The sequence below is a fragment of the Abrus precatorius genome, unplaced genomic scaffold, assembly GCF_003935025.1.
Source record: "Abrus precatorius isolate BTA unplaced genomic scaffold, Abrus_2018 Scaffold7, whole genome shotgun sequence".
Classification (NCBI taxonomy): domain Eukaryota; kingdom Viridiplantae; phylum Streptophyta; class Magnoliopsida; order Fabales; family Fabaceae; genus Abrus; species Abrus precatorius.
In genome coordinates, this window is record NW_020874417.1 from 26485472 (window position 1) to 26501625 (window position 16154).

General features: G+C 28.2%; 2 protein-coding genes across 3 annotated transcripts; both read left to right on the forward strand.

Annotated features, from left to right (window-relative positions):
* The first annotated feature begins 1569 nt into the window (after positions 1-1569).
* LOC113873127 (4,5-DOPA dioxygenase extradiol-like) lies at positions 1570-3596 on the forward strand. 2 transcript variants are annotated; one of them, XM_027511118.1, is made up of 3 exons: positions 1570-1874; positions 2181-2551; positions 3015-3596. In XM_027511118.1, exons 1-3 carry the CDS (start codon positions 1584-1586, stop codon positions 3208-3210), a joined length of 858 nt encoding a protein of 285 aa, XP_027366919.1. In that variant the 5' UTR covers positions 1570-1583; the 3' UTR covers positions 3211-3596. The 2 variants fall into 2 exon arrangements, with proteins under 2 accessions (XP_027366919.1, XP_027366920.1); XM_027511119.1 differs by having other exon boundaries at positions 1615-1874; positions 2181-2524.
* Positions 3597-7966: 4370 nt separating this feature from the next.
* On the forward strand, positions 7967-8554 carry LOC113871687 (zinc-finger homeodomain protein 4-like). The gene has a single exon (XM_027508785.1). It carries the CDS (start codon positions 7967-7969, stop codon positions 8552-8554), a length of 588 nt encoding a protein of 195 aa, XP_027364586.1.
* The last annotated feature ends 7600 nt before the right edge of the window (positions 8555-16154 follow it).

The following is a 16154-nucleotide window of genomic DNA, read 5'->3' on the forward strand; positions in this document are numbered from 1 at the left end:
GCGTCGTTTTAAGTAATAAAATATTCACTAACACTCTGGATTACATGAAATATGGTTGAATGAAACAGGGAAAAAAAATATAAAAAAGAAGATATATTTTTTTTACTGTTTGAATATATAAAGTTAACGTTTTTATGGTCCTGTTCAGTGAGACCTTTTTTAGACTTAAATTTGAGATTATATATCAAATTGAAATAATGTTCTACTAAGTAATTTATGTGCTCGATAAATTTAATTTAAAAACACTCGTTAGGTTAAAACATGCTTAAAATATTAGTTTTTAATCATGTTATCAAACACAAATTAACATAAATATCTGAATCAATTTTTATTTAGTTTGAATTAGTTATACCAGATACCACAGCAAATGAAGTGATAATTTTATTTAGTGAAAGCGTACATTTTTAATATAAAAAACAGAAAATTCTCCCTCTGATGACTATTCATTAATAAAGTCAATGATGGCTAAAGCTGTAGATCATTGGATTAAGAGGTCAACGAAGCCGGCCTATGCAATTAGTTATATGACGTCAGTTTGAATAAGCAAATATGCTAATCAAATTACACATTATCGCAGGAATTTCATTTGGAATGGGGTTATTACTATATTAGCAATTATTCAAAAAAGATAAAATAAAACTATTCAAAAAAATTTACGTTTTATTAATCTAGTGTGATGATGTCTTAAACTTGAGCTAAAACAAGTTTAGTCTTATGATCAACCCAACTCTCACTTCTAAATCGGATTCAAAAAAATTGGACTCATAATGATTTTGAATTACATTTCAAGAAAATATTAATAATTAATTTTTAATCATATTTTATATATTTATCATATATTATTACAAATCACTATGAAATTAATTTTTTTAAGATATTGCTAACTAATATTGTTAACATTAATTAAAAAATTAATAATTGATAAAATTTATTAAAAATCACATTTAAATGAATGAGACTATCAAGCACATAGATGTAGTAAGAATCGTTCCAACTTACCCTGTGATCATTATTTCAAGTCTTAAGTAAATGTAGCTATATCAAATACCAGAACAAAAAAAATTGCATGAGACATCATGTAAATAAGTGCATTTTAAAAATTCTCTGTATTTAATTTAAAATATTTAATGGGTATATTTAATATTTTATGTATCATATGCTGATGAAAATATAATACAGGCAACTCCAATATATTATAATTAATACTGTTTCTTTATCTTGAATTTCTGGGACTTACTTTAAATATTTTAAAATAATAATATTACTATTCATAATTGCTTAGAATTTTATGGATAGGGATTAACGTTTTTCTCATTTACATAATCTGAATCTCTAATAACTAGTGTGTAAAAGAAACTTAAGAGATTTGTATATAAAGGGATGGTGAATGTTACCTAACGCAGTCGATTCTCATCCCTTGAATGTGCTAGTCTTTATGATTATTGTACTTGGACAATGTGATTATCAAATAACGAAAAATAATAAGAAAATGTTATGGTCAAATGTCAAAAGTTTAAACGCGTAAGCGTCGATATTATGCAAAGTCCATCCTCTAACCTTTTTCTTTTCATATTCATGTATAAATGAATATCATATTTAGATTTTGTCATAGCACAGTTCATTCAATTAAAGAGAAACGGAAGATGGCATTGAAGGACACGTTTTACATATCACATGGATCGCCATCACTGGCCATTGATGATTCAATTCCAGCATGGAAGTTCTTGAAATCGTGGAAGGAAGTGTTTCCCCAGAGACCCTCTTCCATTCTTGTTATTTCCGGTCACTGGGACACCTCTGTTCCCACCATCAATGTTGTTGATCACAACGACACCATATACGACTTCTATGGCTTCCCCAAGGTCATGTACAAGGTTTGTAGTTTTCCACTTTGTCTTATGTCGTGTACCCAATTGCAAGTTACAATTATAACCTTTCAGTGCATTCACAAGCTTATCTATGGTTGATCAATTGCATCGAGTGATGTGAAATCAATAGAAAAACATGTAGATTTTGCAAGCTTGATTTTACTAAAGAAGGAGTGTTGCAGTAATTGAATTGCTATCCAGTATTTGCCTGTTCCATGGCCGTATTTTCCTAGTTTGACGGAGAATTTCATTTCTTCAAAACAAGGTTTATAAATTTCACTTGAATTAACATGTTGTGCCCTTTTTTGGCAGCTGAAGTATCCAGCACCGGGGGCTCCACACGTGGCAAAGAGGGTGAAGGAACTAGTCCAAGCATCAGGGTTGAGCAGAGTAGATGAAGATAGAAAACGGGGGCTTGACCATGGTGCTTGGGTGCCTCTGATGTTGATGTATCCAGAGGCAGATATTCCAGTGTGTCAACTCTCAGTTTCATCACACAGAGATGGTACTTATCACTATAACTTGGGAAAGGCATTGGCTCCTCTTAAGGATGAGGGTGTTCTAATAATTGGCTCTGGAAGTGCCATCCATAACTTGAGAGCAATTGGACCTCGCAATAGCCCTGCTGCTCCCTGGGCTGTAGCCTTTGATTCCTGGTTAAAAAACTCTCTCATTCAAGGAAGGTATGTGTTAGCTCCCTATGTACTTTTTTTTGGGGTTAAATTACTCTTTATTCTCTTGTAATTTCATATATTTTAAATTTGTTCCCTCATATATATTTTTTGTGTTTTGAACTTTATGTTTTGGACACTATTTTAGTTTAAATTATATCATGACATTTTTCGGTTTGACCCATTAAAGCTTGTTACCTGTCATGAGCCGGTCCAAATTGGTAGGGTAACCTGTTTTGCCAGCTATCCTTTAAGAGTAAACTGTTATTTATCTTTTTTTTCCCTCGTATTCATATTCATAAGCATAACTTCAACCATGCTTCTTGTTCATGTGGTACATCTTTTAGTGACTAATTATTACGATCATTGGCATAGTTTTGAATGAAAAGATAGCACCAACCAATATGTATGTGATGGTGATACATTTTCTAATGCTAATGTTCAATATATATATATATATGTATGACTCTTGTAGATATGAGGAGGTAAATCACTTCGATGAGAAGGCCCCATATGCAAAACAGGCTCATCCTTGGCCGGATCACTTCTTTCCATTGCATGTGGCTATGGGGGCTGCTGGTGAAAACTCGAAGGCCAAAGTTGTCCATGATAGTTGGGATGGTGGTTCTATGTCTTATGCCTCTTTTGGTTTTACTGCAGCAACTAGCTGATACATCATATAGCTTCTCTGTTCTGCTGTTTTTCATATATTCTAATAAAATTACATTGATGCTTGTATAATCTACAAGGATATGTACTGTGCCTGAGGTTTTATTAACTCCTATTTTCTTGTAATTTTTCTCTTTTGTGATTCATAGTTGTTAACTTGCTTTCAGCTGTGAATCCAAATTGACACCATTAGCCTACTATTTATGAAGTTTAGATTAATTGAGAAGGGGGAGGAAGAGGAACTATCACAGAATTTAATTATTTTTCAATTCTTGACATCTCATAATATTATCATTTAAAGAGGGTCAAGACTTTCGTGATTGTCTTTGAAATTTTGTGGTATACCTGTTATAAATAATTTTTATGGGTAGTCAATAGCTTTAGATCCGATTATCATTCCTAATGCTAAATTCAAGTTCATAATTATTAATTACCGAAGAATTAGGCAACTAGCCATATATATACTCAAAGCACTCAAGATATGTATGTCTAATTTGTAAATTCAAAAAGTTGAAGAGATTAATTCTTTCGTTTGATAGTGAATCTATAAGTTATTTATAGCCCAATTTTTAAACTGGATCAAAAGTTTATTTCGTGACCTATTAAATAGCATATATTTACACTTTTAATACTTTATGAATATTTATTATGAGAAACTGTAATTAAGAGTCATCTTTATATTTCATAATTATTATAATTCTTTTATATATAAAATAATTTTTTATCTTTAAAAATAGGTCTCTTGCTAATTAATTTTTTTAAATTATCTTAAAAGTTATTTAAGGCCTATATTTATGTTGGACTAGCCTTTAATAATTAACCTTTTCCATGATGCAAAGTAAAGAATCTATTTATTATTATTATTATTATTATTATTATTATTGTTAAAATAAGGCGATCCAACTCATTTGAGTTAACTCATAACAAGTTGAGTTTAATAATAAGTTAACTATTCAACTCACTTTTGAAACGAGGCAAAAAAATGTTAATTTGACTCAGTCCATCAATTTGGTGGGGTTAACTCACGAATTGGTTCACCAAATTTAAAAATAATAAAAAAATATAAATAAATAAAACTAAAACATAAATATTAAAATTAACATTAAAAATAAAATAATAAAATAGACTAATTTAATTTGCATGAATGATAAAATAAAAATAAAAATAAAAATAAAAATACATGGGTTGATTGATTAAGTTCATATATTTTATGCGTAAATTTTGTTATAATTCAACTCATTCAAAATTTACAAGTAATGTTAGTAACATGCTGGTATGATTAATTAAACTACAAAATTATGTAAATCTTATTTTTTTCTTACACAATTTAATTTTTTTATATTTTTAATAAATTTTTATTAATAGCTAAAAATATTTTTAAAAAAATATGTTTCTAACGATCCTCTAAAGCTCATTGCAGATTAAGTTGACTAACAAATTACAACTCCTTTGAACAATTTGAATAAATATTAACTTTAAAGTTGAAATAAAATTTCAATTTAATTGTTTTTTCAACAACTTTAATCTCTTGTTAACCTGTACATGAGCAACTACTTTTTAAACGTCTTTAAAATAATCTTTATTAAACTGAGTGAAACGACACCAAATCAAACACTATTAGTAATCTTCATTGACATCTTAATTAGTGGTGAGGCATATGCCCATATTATGAATCCTATGATAGGGTTAGTATCCTTTTGTTAAAATGGAATCATTAACAATAATAATCGAAGAAAAACTTTGTTATTGTTGGTGGCGTTCATAATTATGTACGTAATACGTCAGTTGGACCACAGAGGGTGAGACAATTAAAATGCATTTTTATCACTTGGACTTCCCAGAAGAACTCCACGTTACCCATCACTTGTACCTTAAACATACCTCTTCTAGAAGAACTTCCTATTGCAGGGCAAGTTCATTAGATAACTAATGAGTTTAATTTTGATTAATTTACAACTAAAAGTATTTTATATTTTAATTAATTTATATAATAATATATTATGAAATACAAATATCTATTCTTTCTATACTCACACGTATCAGACTTAATCAAGTTTTTTATTCCAAAAATTTCATGACTTTTTTTTTTAATTTTAAAAAGAGAAAAGTTCTTTTAAAAAATGCAAACAAACATGCTCTAACTAGCAAAGTTTCAAAATTTTGAAGAACTAAAAATTTAATTAAATAATATATCAAAATTAAATTAAGAACTAATTGCTTCATCTTTGATTTTATACCATACTGCAACATATACAGCTCCTATCCGTCAGGTGGATCCAACCCAAAAACATGCAAAAGATCTTCCTGTAGAGTTGCAATCAGATTTTCCAAAATCTCCTTTTTTTCATTTTTCATTCTTCATGCTACTTCAAATTTCTGGAGGTCAAAAATTGACAACAGATGATATAATGCCTTATAATTAAACTCTAATCTTGTATATCTCTATACATTGCATGTGTAAACGAGTTACCGATGAATTTATCATAAACATAGAATATGATTATTGGAGACTTTGAATCAAGGGGCAGCATAGAGAGGTCTTATTATCATCAGCAACCTATAATTGTCACTTATGCTTGGGGCCTAATCATTTGGGTGGCAATTATATTGTAGATCACAATTAGCAGTTTCTTGTTGGTCATAGTGATTATTGTTATACCTATTTATTAACCCTAAGTATGCAGGACTATTACTTGTTTACTTTTCAAATACTAAGTTTAGATTTATCAATGAGCGCATGGATCAGTTAAATACCAAAAGATCATTCTAATTTAATTAATAATTTTGAGTTAGATATATAATCACGTCAAAAATTTAAAATATAAATTTTGTTATTTATAATAATTTTACTTAATTTAAATAAAATTATTTTCTATAAATAATACCTTTAGACTACCAAAAATGTATGATAAGGCTAAGTTTAAATTATACACTCTTTTATATATGCTAATGAATTCACAGTGCAATTGCCAAGTTAGAGTGAATATAATTTATTGTTAATTGAGCGGTAAGCTTACGGCTTCTCTTCCTTCTTACCTTCTGTTGGGTTATTTTGTTTATAGTTGAAAAAATTAATAGATTAGTCTAACGAATTGGCCGAATATACTCGTAAATTTAAGAACCTGATCGATCAAGTTTAAATAAATTTAAGATTTTTGGTCTAATTCATTTGAGCTTATATCACAAGAAGGTTTAGGTCGAGGCAATGTTTAGGCTGCTCGTGTTATAGTGTTTGGTTGAAATAATTGAGACTACCAAAATATCTAAAGTGTTTGTGTTATAAGTAATCCGTGATATTTTAATTTTAAATACGTTTGAATTTATTTTTAATTTGTTTAATTTGATATATAGATTTAGTTTGATACAAAATATTATGAAAATTAAAATATAATTTTTACAGCTATAACATATTAAAATGAATTTTTTGAGTAAAAATGAAAATAAAAATAAAATTGGTTAAAGTGTGGGTCAATTCACGTAGTCAAGCCTTTTAAACCTAGTCCACGTAAGTCTACTACTCATATTGAGCTAAGACAGGTTAGGTAACTCAAATTGATAGCTTTACATCCGTTTAATAAACTTTTTAGAGAAATATACCAATAAAGAGAAACGTTTCTTAAATGACATAAAATTAAAAAAAAATATTGTGTTCTATTGAGGCTTGAATATATTAAAATAACTTATAAAGTAATGGTTTTTCATTTAACATTTGATGCAATAAGAGACTCACACTTTTGAATTATCTGTTTTCCTAGGACCAATCTTTATTAAAAGATCGAATAATATTATTTTAATAACTATTTCTATACTTTTTTTTATTATCCCTCTATCATATTATTATTTTATCTTTTTTCTTTATGTAAAAGCGATTATAAAAACATGTTGAAAGAATAACACTACTCTGAAAAAATTTTATAAGTAGTACAAGACTTTTCTCTTAAGATTGGCTGGACTTTGCAATTGAAAATGATGATCTCTACCTTTTATAGTAACGTTGGCATAAATGGGAAGTGGGGAAAACCAACCAAATCTAGGATAGTCCAACCCTCTTTAAAGTAATGCACTTATTGCAACTTGCAAAGCAATAGACAATCTTTTCTTCTAAGTGGACAATTCTCCACAAATATTCTCCTTCGGCTTTCTGTTTAATTTTTGTTTGGTAGTTCTTTTATTAATTTAATCCAAATATTTTTAAAAAGACAACTCTTTTTAGTAGCGTAAACTCGGTGTCTAACAGTGTATGCAAAGCAAAGCAATAGCATGCACTCTCAACTTTTTCAATGTCTCTAGCCTAATAAACATTTCTGCTTTCTTTATTTAATTTCAATTAAGGCCTCTCTTTCTTTCTCATACACTTACACACAGAGACAAAAGATATCTGAAACCATAAACTACTGTGCTACTTCTTTTAGCTAAAGGTGATCAATAAAATAGTATTTCGAATACCCTATACCTCCATTTCAACCTCAACCTCTTTAATTCTTATACACACCCCTTAATATTATTATATATAGTGTTAATATATACCGTTTGTTGCTTAACTTGCAAAATTCACAAACCTCGTATACTTGTTCCATCAACTCTAATTTCCTCTTAACCTCCCCTTCCCCTCCCTTGACAAAGTTAGCAAACATTAATATATCACATATTTTCCTTATCAGGTTCCATATACCTTCCTCATCATAGAAGGTTTTTCTTTGTCATTCATCTATACATAGTTATTAACTCATTTGTAAAAGCTTCTATATATATAGAGACATGGAGTCTAGCAATTTTCATGTTGATAGAAGGGCGGAGAAAATGATAATAATAAGATACAAGGAATGTCTGAAGAACCATGCAGCTGCAATTGGTGGCAATGCAATCGATGGGTGTGGTGAGTTCATGCCTGGTGGAGAAGAAGGCACACTGGAGGCTCTCAAGTGTTCAGCTTGCAGCTGCCACAGAAACTTTCACAGAAAAGAGATAGAGTCTGATTCTAATTCCACTCCTTTGATTCCTGATACTACTCAGATAAGGCCCATTTTGGCGCATTTATGTGCCAACAAAAGTGGCTCCGTTAGTCCTTCTGATCAGTCTGAAGAGAAGGACTATGAAGATGGGATCAATAAGGAGCTGGAAATTCCAACTGAAAAGGTGAAGAAGAGGTTCAGAACCAAGTTCACACAAGAACAGAAGGAGAAGATGTTGGGTTTTGCAGAAAGGGCAGGGTGGAGGATACAGAAGCTAGAGGAATCTGTAGTGCACAAGTTTTGCCAAGAGATTGGAATCAAGAGAAGAGTGCTCAAAGTGTGGATGCACAATAACAAGAACACTTTTGCCAAGAGAAGTCTCTCAACTAGCTAGCTTAGCATCAGGCAACATCTTTTCTATACCTTGTTATTGCAATCTTTTTTAGAAGATTTATTTTTTCCCGTGTTTTGCTAAATTATCCTACCTATTTTTGCATGTTTCGTTTGTTTTACTTTCAGAGAGCGATGAATGTAGCATTTGAATATTTTGGGTCTTCCTTTGTTTAATTTGGAGGGCATGATGTCATCTGGTTTAGAGGGTCTGATATATCCAACTATTTATTACAAAATGGCTGGTTATGTTCATACCAATTTACAGATTTAGTTGTTTAAACTCTATGTTTCTTGATTGTTATCAATTGAGAAAAAAATATTCGTCCTACAATAATGTTCAGATGCAGTATAGCTTGAAGGAGGGGGGGGGGGGGTTCTTGCAAAACATTTAATAAGCTAAATTATGTGATAAAAATTATTAAAATACAAATTTATTATAAAAATATTATAACTCTTACTGAAATAGATATAGCAGGCACTAGTGTCTACTATTTGTCAAACTATATAAAACACACTGTAACTTTTGAAAATACCTTAAAAAGCATTTCTACTAGATAATTTTTAAAGAAAAATATCAAAGTGGTTTTTATATATAAAACTACGCGTGTCTAAGGTGTTACAATACTTGAGATTTTAGCTACATTTCCTTGACTAGTAGTAGTTCAAGACGTGATAAAAAGAAGAGAATTGCTAGATCTTGCGGAGTGGAAGAACAGTATTGATAATAATACTTTGAAGTGGGGCGCATGCGCAGAAAGAAATTAACTTTCGTAATTTTGAGTCCCATAATGGAATGCAGATGTCACTGGTAAGATTAACGTTGATCTTAGCTTCGGATGCCAATTATGAAAAGAGGGATTAAAATACAATTAGGTTTTAATTATGATAAGCATAGGCACTAATTGATGTTCCCGTGACCCTTATAAGCACAACAGTTAATAATTAGGAAATTCATGTTGCAAGTTGCAACAAAATTTGACACATTTTGTAAAATTGTTGAGTTATTTAAGCATATTAATTAAAATTCAATTTGTAATCGTGTATTTTAAATTTTTTTAGGATAGAACAAATTCAATTGAATGATTTTTATACCTTGAAAAAATTAATCTCCAACAATTGGTTGAGGGATACTTTTATTTTATCAGAAAAAAAGGACTCCATCATTATATAAGGGTGGCCGGTGAATTTTCTTTGCGGCTAATATTGACGTCTTTCCTTTGTTTTCGGCATACGATGATATGATTACTGTTAAGACCAATTACCTTCTGATTATTAAAACATAGTTTAGAACAAGATTCTCATCGATCATGGCAATTATATTAAACTTCTTACCGAAGATAAAGTGAGAGAGAAAGACAATGAGAAAATATGCTAAGGAAATTGTTATTTTTTAATATGAAAACCATAGGTCATAGGGCGACAGAATGGGAAACTACGTGATCGTGGTGATGTTTAATTCATTAGTTTCTTATAACTTTGAATAGTTTTTTTATTAGTTTAATATTTAATAAACATTTTTATGCTAAAAGTAAAGTAAAATAATAATTAAATATACGTTTATTTATAAGAAGATAACTTAACATTAAAAATAATTTTTTATTTTACAAATGGTATTTTTTTTAAATTATGTTCTTAAAATTTAAACTAAAAAAATGAAAATTAGATAAATAATATATATTATTAAGTAAATATAATAAATTAAATTATGATTACGTAAAAATATGGATGAATATGCGAGTTATTAATGTCACAATTGACGGAATCATTTGCATGCTTGAAGTTGAAAATACCTAGTTTTTGTAGTTTTTGTGAGACAGGTGATGCTAAATATAAATCACTATGCACGACTCTTACATGGTCTTATCTTCTTAATCCTGTTTTGACATTTTATACTAACATCATTTGATCCTGACTTTGTGGGCTTGACGGTTTGTGCCTGGGTCTTTTGCACACTTTTTCCCCCCTACATCTCATTAAAGTTTTTTATAATTTTTCAAAAGATATCCTTCATGATGATAAAAAATTTATTTATTTATTTATTTATTTTAATTTTAGTGTGAAATTTAAAGCTTAAAAATATATTTAAAGTTAGAATTTAAAAATTAAATTTCAAAAGCTTGTCGGAAATTTAAGTTTGAAAATATAAGTTAAAATGATTAGTTTTGAAAGAGTAGAGTTCTAATTTTGGAAAATTATTTTTAAAAATGTTTAATAAATTAGAAATTGATTTCTGGAAGTATGAAAAGTTAAATTTAGAAATTAATTTCGGAAGTGTAAAATCTTAATTTGAAAACTTATTTTTGGAAAAGTTAATAATTTTAGAAATTAATTTTTAAAAATCCAAAAACTTAAATTTAGAAATTAATTTAATTTTTAAAACGTATTTATGAAAATAAATAGAATTCTAAAAATTAATTCCTAGAAGTTTGAAAACATAAATTTTGAAATTAATTTAATTTTAAAAATTTATTTTTAGAAGCGTAAAAATCTTAATTCTAGAAATTTATTTTTGAAAAAGTTAATAATTTTAAAATTCATTTATAGAAATGTGAAAGTATAATTTTAAAAATTTATTTTTAAAATATAAAACCTTAATTTTAAAACATATTTTTAATAAAGTGTTGAGGTTAATATGTCAACAAATGTATCATTTTTAAGGTTTTTTTTTTTTTTTTTTGTCTAAATGAGGTACCATGATTAAGTACTTTTTAATATAGGATTATTGAGAAACAATTTTCCTATCTAGAGTAGGAATAACTAAGTGCAGTAAAAGATATTATCAACACATTTATTATTATTTTTTTATTGTTAATATTGAAGGATACTAAGTTTTTAAATATTAAAAAAGAAGTGTTGGATAGGTAAAAATTAACACTTATTCCACTAACACATGTCTATTGTATATGTAAATAATTTTATGATACTTGTGTGTCGGCTAATGAAAATCTGGCACTTTTTCTTGTGCTCCAGGCAATAACACAAGCTTTTACCCTATAGTCTAAACCCAATACACTCTTTTCCCCTAAGGTCTTTATCCAATATAAAGTATATATATAGTATGCACTCTTCAAAAATTGGGAGAAAGTTATTTTTTAGAAGCAACTTAGAGAATTTCAGGTTAGAAGTTTTATTCTTTTGAAATTTTATAATTAAAATATAAATTTTATTAATAATATGAATTAATAATATTTTGAAAGAAAAAATATTTGTAATTTTAATAATATTATAATATAAATAAAATAAACTATAATGTATTTAAAGTTATATTTAGTAAAAATTATTTTCATTTTATGTGATTATTAATTTTTGAAATAAAAAATATTTGTTTTGTGATGAATAAAATTTATTAACTATAAGTATAATATTTAATATGTGAATATAGATTTGTTTAAAATTAATTTGTTTTTAATATTTTCTAAGTGTTTGTTTAAGTAACTAATTTTTTTTATTAATTTTATTATAATTAAACTTTTGATATGCATGATGATTGAAATTGTGGTTATTTTATATTAGAATAGAAGAGTGTATGAAGAAAATGAGGGTATAATATTTGAAAGGAACAAAAAGATGATTAAGATGGAACGTATAATTACCTTTGACATGTTGAAAAGAAAGATACATACAAAATTGAGATGGTTTAGTAGTAACATAATTTTTAGATTGATTTCACAAATTTTAGTTGATGCAAGTGATAGAAACCACATAGTTTTATATGTATGTGATGATGAAAATATTGATTGCATGATAAGTGCATGTTCATAACAACATCAAAGAAATGTAGTTGACTTATACGTGGATATTGCAATTGATCAAACTTCTCATATTGTTGTACAACTATTAGCTTTAAATTTATCATTCTCACCTATTAATGTAATATATAATACTTTATTAAATAATATTATGTTTAAAATTTATATATATATATATATACTAATTTATTAGTAAACCATGTAAATGTTAGATCAAAGAAGATGAAAGACAAAATAACTTTTTCCCGCCTTGCAGAATATCAAAATAACAAATCACCACTGTAAAATGATGTAATTTTTTGCATTGATGATCACCCAATCTAATAGTTTTTCCAACAACCAGGATGAATATGAACGTGGATGTAAGAAGTAAATCAAGTAAATGCACCGTAAGTTTTTATTGGACCAATTATTACCTTATGGCATTGTGTTTATTGGGCAAGTGTACCCGTTGAAAAGTAATAATGGGTTCTAAAATAAAATTTTCGAAATATCGTCCCATAAGAATTGATTTTTAATTTCTAAAATTTTTTTTAATATCGTTTGAGCCTAAAATATGTGAAATTTAATAAGAACCAGAATTTAATTATGAAAAAAAGCAAATAAAATAACACACGTCTTGGTTGAACTTATAAGAGGGAAACGTAGGGCGTATACGTTTTCTCATTCAATCATTTACTTTATTTTTCTATTTAACTTTAAATTTGATTTATTTGTGATTACTAATCATTCATACAAATACTATTAATACCCAATGATCATGCAATATTAATATTCTTTTCTCTAAATTAATATTCCTAATGATCATGCAAAACATCATTTAAAGAAAGCATAAAGCACCTATGAACTTGTTAATTTAATTATGATTGGAAGAAAAAGATTAGTTTGGTCTACCTATTTGATGATCGTGTGGATTGAATAAAGATTTGTCGTTAATCCTCATCAAACTATGTAGAAAATTTTGTGTAATTTAGGATGCAAGTCTAGATTATCTCACAAGACTTTGGTTAAAAATATGCATTAAACATTACATACATTCACTATGAAAGCAAGTAAAAAAGGGGGTTTGTTTGATTTTTGGATTCAATGTAAAAAGCAAGTAACGAGATTATCAAATTCAATCAATAAAATGTAGTAATCCTTAGTTCATTCACGCGATTCTATCCCTATTCTTCTCAATGTTTAATACTCTTCCTCTTCCTCTGAATTAGATTAATTCAACAAGCAAGAATCAATCCCAAAACCCCATACGAATCTAAGCAAATTCAATGGACTCCAACCCCTTTTCCCAAGATTACGCAACCTTAGAAATTAACTCAGAATTAAGCAACCCAAGTTAAAAATCTCATTAAAATGAATTAGGGTTAATTAAGCAATGTCCTCCTCATTCAACCATTAATACAATTCAAATGATTGAAAAAAAGAAATTCATGAAGGAAAAAGAATTATATTAACATTCATAACCCAGTAATTCAAGAATCCAAGTGAACTCACTAAGAATTAAAAAGAATTTAGCCCTCCATGAGGATAGGTCTCACAAATACAAAAGAGAAATAAAGAGAATTTAATGACATGGATGTAAGATCAAAGGAAAGTAAAGAAATATGAATCAAACCCTAGGTTAAGTCCTTGGCTATCACCCAAGGCTGACCTAAGCTTTGCAAGTGTTCCCAAAATGGCAAAAATCTAAAAGTGTAAAAAGATCGTAACCCTAATTTCTAAAATTCTATTTATAATGCAATGATTGTCGCCTATAGTAGCTACTATGAAAGTCATAGTAGCTACACACAGCCTCCCATCTTGTCATCCCTCTCTGGAGTGTCCACTATGAAGTTTAAAGTGGCTACTATGGAAATGGAAGTGGCTACTTGCAGCACTGTGTCAATTTAGTCTTCTCTAGAGTGTCCACTATGGAATCCAAAGTGGTTACGCGCAGGCCCTCTTCAGTCTAGGGTCTCTGTAGTGTCCACTGTCACTCTGAAGGTGATCACTTTGGTCTGCCCTTTGGATCTAGCTTATTGTAGTGTCCACTATCATTTCTGAAAGTGGTCACTTTCAACTCAAATTTTTTCAAAGGCTAAAAATCCATGGAATAAGCTTAGAAATTCCTGCACAATTATTCAAATGATCAAAATTATAAAGTATATCTATGTAAATCAATGTAAATTAACCAAAAATTAAGAAACCTATGATATTTGACCAAAATGATGTTTTTATGTTATTTATACTTCCTAAGTCTACTTTTTCTATCAAAGAACACTAAAAAGATAAGTAAAAATCTAATAAAATGTAGATTCATCACTAATTCTTTGTCTCATTTTACCCTATAGATCTATTAACTAATCGAGATACAATTGCCTAACGATATAATTAATTACGATTATAATTATGCGCAATAGGATAAAAGCTAATCAGGAACAGAAATCATATATAGATTTAAATTTTAAAATCCCATAAATTCATGAATAATAGTTCCTATAGCCCTAGTTATGGAATTAGTTACTCATGTTAAAGGAAAAAACTAAAAAAAATCATAAACAGAGCCATAATCAAAAGAAATAGCAAACTAAAGTGTGAAATAAGTTCTCGGTCTTGAAGTACGATCACTTGAAACTCCAAGTCCCGCCAAGAGTATGCTAAAGATCCCGTATAAGAGAAACGAGATGAGAAGTATATCAAAGTAAAAGACAAGATGTAAACGATGTGTCAACAAGATGCTTGAGGTATCTCTTTTATAGGGTTTGAAAATCTTAAAAACTCTTTATAATTGAGTTTCTTGCAGATGAGTATGACCATACAAGGCCTTGTTAAAAAGGTCTAGGTGTAATATCCTACTTTTTAAATTATAGAAAATAAATAATAATTTATAACAAATCAACTCATTTTGTCGATTTCTTAATTAAAACTAATAATTTAAATATTTTTTAACTTCAAATCTAAGAATAAATTAGCTTTTGTCCCATATCGGGTATTCTCAATTGTGAGAAATCCAAAATTTTCTCTTTCAAAAATATTTATGATTAATTTAAGCAGTAAATGAATCAAAATCTAACTGTAATTGTATAATAATACCAAATTAAAGTAACATAAAGTTATAGATACTGGATTTAAATTTTATATTTATATGTATGAAAATATTCTCTTTACAAACTATTAACTAAAATAAATATACAAGGTAAAATATTTAATTACAAAATCATCATAATCAACATTTTCTAAGAACAGTTCCAATCCATGCCCAAACGCTGAGAGTTTGTTTCTAACTGTTATTCCTGTTACTTGAAACATTTTGTAAGGATGAGTTATTTTCTTATCATTAAATCATAACAACAAGTATCAATTATGTATTAAAAAATATATTTTACAATCTATATGCAAAATGAATACATTAATTCCTATAAATTTTTTCATATCATATTCACATAAAATTAATAAAATACCCGATCATTAATCATAATGCAATCACCTCATCACCCTTACATATATCAATAACATATTCAATCCATTTCATTTTCAACTCAACAATTTATCATACAATGTGATTGGTGTGTAAAAACTGATCACTGGGCAAATGTACCCGTTGTCGAAGTAATATTATTAAAATTAAAATTAAAGTACCAAGTGTCGTATCCACAAGGACTGTTATTAAGAAACTTTTCCTTAATTGCGTAATTGTTAATAAATATGAAAAATAAACCTTGTTGATGAAATTGCTAAAAGTAAAAGAACAATAAATTAAAAGGAACAGATATTCTAGTGAAAATAAATTATAGAAAATTATGACTAAAGGTATTCAATGTAAAAAGGCAAGTATCTAGACTGTAAATCCCCCTAAGTGTCCAAATAACTGAA